Source organism: Chelonoidis abingdonii, chromosome 14 (assembly GCF_003597395.2).
Source record: "Chelonoidis abingdonii isolate Lonesome George chromosome 14, CheloAbing_2.0, whole genome shotgun sequence".
Taxonomy (NCBI): Eukaryota; Metazoa; Chordata; order Testudines; family Testudinidae; genus Chelonoidis; species Chelonoidis abingdonii.
In genome coordinates this window covers 1,970,076-1,978,022 of record NC_133782.1, presented here as the reverse complement: position 1 = coordinate 1,978,022, position 7,947 = coordinate 1,970,076, and the positions used below count along the sequence as shown (strand labels likewise).

Below are 7,947 nucleotides of genomic sequence, written 5' to 3'. Positions count from 1 at the left end.
CGATGGCCCTGGAGCCAGGCTGTGGAGTGTAGGGCTGGCCAGAAACTAAGATCCCATTTTGTGAAGAACTTTGAGGTTTCACAGTTAGTTTTTGTTCCACTTCAGAACAAAACTGAGACCTTTCTGAAGTGTTTTGTGATAAAATGAGAGAGATCCACCACAGAATAGCCAAAGCTCAGTGGCCAGGGCACTCACCTGGGATGTGGGAGACTCAGGTCAAGTCTGAACCATTGCAAAGGGCTATTCTAGGATAAGGATGTCTCTCTCTCTCTCTCTCTCCCTCCCTCCCCCCCCCCCACTCCCTTCTGGTTTTGAATGGAAATTCCATCCTGGATCTGAGAAGTCTTCCCAATGAAAGTTTAGTCAAAGCCAGTAAGTTTCCATGGAAAGCTTCAGTTCTGATGAATTGGCATATTCTGATGAAAAAACATTTTGTTGATAAATTTCCACCCAGCTCTAGTGATCTGCAGCACAATGACAACCATAAAGGCCTGGGTTTATCATCAGTTTCACTTGCAAAAACCTTCCTTTCTGCAGAGATGTGGATTCTCCAGCCATTCCAAAGCAAACAAGAATGAGAGGTTTGCTTGTAGGCAGGTATAAACTGCTCTATCCATTCAGCCCTCATTCTGACCTTTCTTTTCTGCTGGTTTAAATGGCAGGGACCTTTGGGCAGTCACTGTGGAACGTTGGGCTCCAGTATCTGAGGCCAGCTGAGGTGCCATCGGAAATCCGAAGAGTTGGTTCCACTCAAACCCTGAAAGTGCTAAATGAGGGCAGGTTCCCTCACTGGGAGTGAGTGAACTGGAACATGTCTTTGAAGAGTCACATTTAAGCAAATGCCTTTCCAGTGTGGAGGATAAATATGATATAGCCTCTGTCTTTGTCACGTGTGGTTTCAGTATGCTGGGGCAGTCTGTATCTGAACTCGAAATAATGGACAGGGATGGTTAAAGGAAGTGATAAACATTCATTTTTTGTCAGCGGGGTGCGGGGTAAACCCAGTAACTGCCATGATCTGTTACAAATCTCTGTTCAGCAAGTGTTCAATCTCTTTCTCCACGGTTCGAAGTTGGATTTTTAGGGCTGTCTCTCCTGGACTGTGTTTACACTAGCACTTTTGTCAGTAAAACCACACCCCTAACCAACACAAGTTTCACCGACAAAAGTGCTGGTGTGGAGCGTCTGCTGTCAATATAGCTATCGCCACTTGATGGGAGGTGGTTTAATTATGTTGACAGGTGAGCGCTATCCCATCAGCATACGTGGGAGACCTTACAACAGCACCGCTGCAGGGGTACAGCTGTAAGGTCTGTAGTGTAGACATAGCTTTGGACTTTTGAGGGTCTGTAATATTTAGACTTGAGAAAATTCAATCAATTTTTCCATTCCCAAAGGTTCTGTTCACAAGAAAATTGTATGGAGCCTTCTCTAAAGCAGCTGATAGGTCTGTGTTTCTAGGGTCGCTCTGAGAATATTTGTTCTAAGTCTGACTGGGCACTGAATGCCAGAGGGATAGTTCTGTCCTAACATACCCCCATCAGCTCTGATTGAAACCACTGAGTAGTGAGTGCCGAGCTGGGCTCAGGAGAGCAGCCAGCGTGAGAAGCAGAAGTGCCAAGTCCCACCATGAACTAGGAATTGCAGAGATCTGAGAGAATGATAGATAAGGGGGCTGGGTGGAGCGAATGGGAAATGAGGCTGACTTTTTCTGAACCCAAAGAAAGTCCTGTTCAAGTCCTCTCTTGTTTTATCCTAATTATTTTGCGTAGTCCTAATGTGGCCTCTGCTTTAAATATTTCCTAGCTCAGTGAGTAGGCTGGGCTCTGTTCTGCTGCATTAGGGAAGAGGGGAAAGGCTATTAGTTTGCTGTGGAAGTTTAATCCTCTCCTTATGCCTTTGTGCCCAGAGGTACTCGAAGCATTATGCACACACTTAACCAGCAGAGACGGCAGCAGTCCATGATGACGAATTTATTACAAGGAAAATCAGGTCTAATCTCAGATGTTAATCCGAACATTCAAAAAATGATCCAGAAAGAGAAGCGACTCACCCGTTACATGGATGAACAAATTGAGGCTGAGTGGCACCAGTGGGAAGAGAAGGGGAAGCTGGTGAGGAAACCAGTATTGTTGTCTGACATGCTGTTTAAAAGGGACAATGTACAGAGGGCTGGAGGAAGAATCCTACAAACATAGTAAAGTGCCTTCTTTTTAATAAAAGCAGGGAGTTCGGTGGCACCTTAAAGACTAACAGATTTATCTGGGCATAAGCTTTCGTATGTTAAAAAACCCACTTCTTCAGATGCATGGAGTGAAAATTACAGATGCAGGCATATTATACTGACACAGGAAGAGAAGGGTTACCTCACAACTGGAGAACCAGTGTTGACAGGGCCAATTCAGTCAGGGTGGATGTCTTCGACTCCCAATAATTGACGAGGAGGTGTCAGTTCCGGGAAAGGAAAAGCTGCTTTTGTAATGATCCAACCACACCCAGTCCCTATTTGAGCCCAAATTAACAGTGTTAAATTTGCAAATGAATTTTAGTTCTGCAGTTTCTCTTTGATGTGCTGGAGAGGTTTTACCTGGGGGATGTATGTGATGGCCAGTGGCGTTCTGTTATTTTCCCTGTTAGGCCTGTCCTGTAATAGCTGACTTCTGGGTACCTGTCTCGTCTTGTTTTTGTGGATACAGACTAACATGGCTACCCCCTGATTCTTCTTTTTAATATAATTATCACAGAAGAGTGAGATCCTGGGCTCCTCCTACAAGCAAAAAGTGAGACGTCATTTATCTGAGTTCCTCCCAGACGTAAAGGCCTGTGTTACTCACAAAGATCAGGTTAGTTAATGTCTTTCCACCGGAAGTTACACCCTCAGGGCCTGAATGTCTGAGGGAGATGTCTTTTGTCCTTGACAATGGAAAGGTGGTTTCAAAAGTTGGCACTGCAGAGGAGAAGGATCTTGCACAAATAGTAAGATGGATGGGAGCAAAAAGGAGGCAAATGGTAGGAATGCGAAAAGACTAAGTTGAGTAGAGACAGGCAGGACTTGGGATGGAGCAGAGGCTTTAAAGCAAGGCAGCTATTTTTGGATCTTGAACAGGAGGCTGATGGTGGGGGCTGGGGCAGTACAGTCATTTTTTTGTGCTACTGCTGCATTTTTTCCTTCTATGACTGCTACAAAACAAGGCCTAAAAATGCAAAATATGCCTCAAAAATTTCCAAATAAGACTTCTGTTGTCTGGTCCAGGCCAGGATCTATCACTGTATCCAGTATGCTGATCTGCAGGATGTCACTTCTCCTCCAGTTCCTGAGACGTTGGTAGAGATGCAACAATGTCAACTAAACTTTAGGAGAAAATCAAGGTCAGGAAAAAACTTATCTACTGCCATTTCTCACAAGCTAAATCTGAAAACAAAGTAAACTGTCTTCACACACACAAGACTGAACTTTACTGGAAGAAGCTCATCTGGTCCTTTGAAATAGATTGACTTGTAACAGGAAAAAAATGTGTAGGAAATGTGAAAAAATGAACTCTGTTTTCTTAACAGATGCTAGAGTCATACAATATGTATGCATCATGTATAGTTTGTAATAGTCCTAGACATTCTAGCCTTTTGTTTTTATAAGTATTAGAAGCAAATTCTGACCAGGTAATGTATTTGAGAAAACACTGGATCTTGCAAATAAAAATAACATTTATTTTATGTGCTAGCTTGGAGTTTAATGCACTGCGTGTTTTTCTTAGTGAGTGAGACATGGAGCCTTGAAATGTTGCCAGTTGGGGTAATTCCAACTGTTAAATGCACCTTGTTGAAGAGCTGCAGGAAGCCATGGTGGAATGTTTCACAGAGCTCTCAACACCAGAATGCAGCAGGCTTCATAAAGAAGTTAGGGTTGGCAGCTTCTAGATAAGTACATGTCAATGGCAGGATTCTCCTGGGTATGTAGGGAGGTGCCCCTCTGCTCCCAACAGTTAACGTAATCTATAATCACAAGGAGAAAGTCTCATCTATCACCATATGTCTAAAGTGTTTAATACTGATACCTTCCCTGCAGCAGCTTCTCTAAGAGCCGTGTAAACTCTTACAATGTCTCTGTAAGACAGGCAAGGGTTTCCATTTCCTAGCTAGGTAGAGGGTAAGTGACTTGCCCAGTGCTGCAGTGGGCCAAAGGCAGAGCTGAGAATGGCCTCACCTTTTAGCCATTAGACAATGCTTTCCCTTACTTAATTAGCTCCTTCTACAAAGAAGTGTAATATTCTGCCGATGGTGACTAGGCAAAGTGGTAAAAAAAGGCTTTGAAGAGATCTTTATGATTCAGGGAGCAGATGTCTCCATGCATATAGGTGCAAGTGGTGTCCTCACCAAATCATGAGATAAAAATGTAGTTCAGTTGATAAAAACAGCTCTGGAATAAATCTGGTAAACCAAAGACTACAATGGGATATTGCTTCCATCTGGTGGGCATCAAAGGTCAGAGAACACGTGATCTACAGGTGCATAATCACATGAACTTGCTCAATATATTAACTTTAGAGCCCCTTTTCACTCCTCCCCTCTGGATACTGATGCTGAGTGTCTCAGCTCATCTATAGGCATGTGCAGAAATATGTGCACACTGGGAAAAAACAGGTTATTTACATTTTAAGATCTCATAGCGAACCAAGTCAAACCAGTTTAGTTTGAAAACTGACTGGGGAAAATCCTTCTTTTTTTCCATTAAATGTTTGTAAGTTACTTCAATATTTCCAGGTTCCTGTGCCAAGTATAGTCTCTTTCGGATCTTAAAAAAAAATTCTGACTGAAATCTAAAGAGGGGGTGACATGAGCAGAATTATTTTTATACTCCCCGTGGACCAGCTGTCAGAAAAGGGGCTTTTACCAAAAATAAGTGAAGAGTTTCTCTTGCGTTTAGTTTGCTGCTATCAATCCATTTTAAGTGAGAGTCCTGCAGACTATAAAATGGAAAAACCTTGTGATAAGTCAGTATTTGTAACTGTGATAGCACCTAACTGTAACTCTGTTCCTATGTGGCAGGGCCGGCTCTGGCTTTTTTGACACCCCAAGTGCAAAAAACAAACAAAACCCTGCGGGGTGGCCGGAGCCAGGGTGCAGAGAGTCCACCTGCACTGCAGACGTGCCCCGGCAGGAGTGGGGGGGGAGGAGAGGAGAGGGGGAGCCAGGGCTTCAGTGGGGCGCTTGCCACGCGGCCCCGACCGCCGTGCCGCCTGCTGGGAGGTCTCCGCGCTGCTCTGGTTGGCCGGGAGGGAAAGACGTGGGCTGCCCTGCCGGGCTTGCTACAGACCTGGCACCGGCTGAAGCAGACAGAGCGTGCAGCCCGCTCCCAGCAGGGCGCTCCCCTCCTCCGCACCACCGTCCCCTATGGGTGGCCGATCGGCAAACAAAACAAAAAAAAGCGACCGTGCTGCTCTAGGATTAGGTGGAAGCCGCCCCGTAGAATCTGCCGCCCCAAGCACAAGCTTGCTCGGCTGGTGCCTGGAACCGGCCCTTCTATGTGGAGTGCGTGTAACTCATCACAATCATCTTCCAGTTGGAGGGGACTGAGGCAAAAGAGGTGACGTCACTTGCCAAAGTCGGATAGCACATCAGTGACAGAGCCAAGAATGGATCCCAGCAGTTATGCCTCTTCATTCCCTGATCAAACCACTAGCCAACAGTCGCTTCTCTGCTTTGGTAATCCCTTTTCAGGATGTGGATCACCAGCTTGTCCAATCCAATCGCAACTGTGGTAGTTAGGCTGTGTCTACACTAGAGAGCTTACAGCACCACAGCTGTACAGCTGCAGCTACACCCCTCTAAGATCTCTCATGTAGCTGCGCTATGCTGATGGGAGAGAGCTCTCCCGTCGACATAATTAAGCCACCCCCACTGAACGGCGGTAGCTCTGTTGGTGGGAGAAGCTAAGTGACTGATGACCCTTCTGCGATGACACTGGATTCCTAAGGATACCAGGCTTCTTATCTGATAATTATACTGAAAGACGCCCCAGGGAACAGTTATGAAAACTTATAAAATGTGGCAGCTTCCACTACATCATCAATATACACATCAGGTAAGTCTGACGCCTTGCTTGAAACACCCTCAGGGCTTGACTTAAACCTGAAGCTCCTTTTGCATTTCAGGACTCAGCAGTGGGTAAACTCCTCCTCTCGGATGTGACCATTCTAAAAGGCTGCTGGTGTGAGTTAACATTTGAAGGCTTCCGTTTTCTGTTGTAAGAAAGAGGGGATGAGATGACAGAGAAAAGGCTGTGTGTGTGGGGGTATTATTCTCTTCTTTGGTTTTTGAAGAGGCATTATGTTGTGGAAGGAAATATCCAATGATGATATATATACCGGTATATTAAAAAACCCTACCCTTAAAAAAAATAAATAATTAAAAAAAATTATCCACATCAAAGATCTGCAGGGCATGGGATACTGTAATGTACAGAAAGAATAAGGAGTCTGGTGGCACCTTAAAGACTAACAGATTTATTTGAGCATAAGCTTTTGTGAGTAAAAAACTCACTTCTTCAGATGCATGGAGTGAAAGTTACAGTTGCAGGCATTATATAATGACACATGAAGAGAAGGGAGTACCTCACAAGTGGAGAACCAGTGTTGACACGGCCAGACACAGGTAGCTGATAGAACAATGCATGGGCCTTACGCTGCACAGGGCTCCTTGGCATTTTGTTAGCTCACAATCATAGCTCTCCCTAGAAGAGTCTGATTATTTACGGAAGTGGCTTTGAACTCTGGAACTAAATGGAGCTTTGACATGGCTGCTGATAACATCATGGCCATCTGCCCATTTGGGGGTTGATTAGGATCTCCAGGTGCATGGGCCATGTCGCCTGTAGCATGTACATTTTGGCTGCTGTTTGTACACGTACTCAAAGGTGACTGTATCAGGCGCACAGAGTGCATACCCGTGAATGGGAGGGAGCGGCAGAAACAAGCCCTAAGGGTTTAATTTTTTTCCATACAGAATGATCCGTTGGTCTTTATGACATAATTTTAAGTGTAAAACATAGATGCCCGTAGGAAATTGCATCCATAATTTCTTGCTGAAATCCATAACATGGCTGGATTGCAGGAGAAATTGTTTGCAGCGTTGATGTAGCTGTGTTGGTCCCAGGATATGAGAGGTGGGTGAGCAGTTGTGACCTTTATCTACGTATCCATGTAAGTGCACATTTGCCTGTTTTGTGTGGACAGATATAGCTATTTTGGGCCTAGTGTGTGAGCAGGTACCCGTACTTCCAGCCTTCGATTTAGGCCTTGCCTGCCACACTGGAGATTTCAGCCTCTGATGGTTGCCCAAAGCTAGACCCCCGAGTGGAGACTGAGTAAACTGTTGTACACAGGTGTAAGGTGTACTACTGCCAGACCGGGGGCTAGACCAGTGGCTGAAATCCCATCAGAGTAGTCCTTGGTGGGCCCTGCTGTCTGATAGGGACACCCCTGTGGCACTCGTGTCAGCCGTTTGTACTCCCAGAGCTTGGATGGGGAATATAAAACAAAGGGAGCTAGTCAGGCAGGGTTTCCCAGCTTATCAAAGTAAATATAGAACCAGCCTCTCAGAAAAGCTTGGGTGGCCTCCAGCCGTGAACCCATCCAGTGGCTCTGTTGAAGGGATACTAGGAGGATGGGGCTAGCAGTGAGGAATCCAGGCAGGACATTGACAAAGGAAAGAGAGGGCACTGCCACCAGATCAGGAATGGGGAAATACGAACCCAGGGATCCAGGAGATAACACCATGCATGCACTGCAGATGGCACCTGGGTAGAAGGCACCTCCCTGTGACAGATGCCTGAGGCCTGTTCTTTTCTTATGCTTTTTGGTAACCCTTGTATAGACTGTCATGCAAATAGTCTCCTTGAGCTGAGCTGCAAGTCTGTCCAATGCAGTATAATAGTACTTGGCATTTCTATAA

General features: G+C 45.4%; 1 protein-coding gene across 1 annotated transcript in view; it reads left to right on the top strand.

Annotated features, from left to right (window-relative positions):
• The window catches only part of EFCAB8 (EF-hand calcium binding domain 8), a 44,083-nt gene extending 40,408 nt beyond the window's left edge, over positions 1 to 3,675 (top strand). The window contains exons 24-27 of the mRNA XM_032762401.2: positions 663 to 795; positions 1,910 to 2,114; positions 2,745 to 2,843; positions 3,254 to 3,675. Of these exons, the coding sequence (XP_032618292.2) occupies positions 663 to 795; positions 1,910 to 2,114; positions 2,745 to 2,843; positions 3,254 to 3,427 (611 nt within the window). The 3' untranslated portion in view covers positions 3,428 to 3,675. The remainder of the gene's footprint in view (positions 1 to 662; positions 796 to 1,909; positions 2,115 to 2,744; positions 2,844 to 3,253) is intronic.
• Positions 3,676 to 7,947: the final 4,272 nt, after the last annotated feature.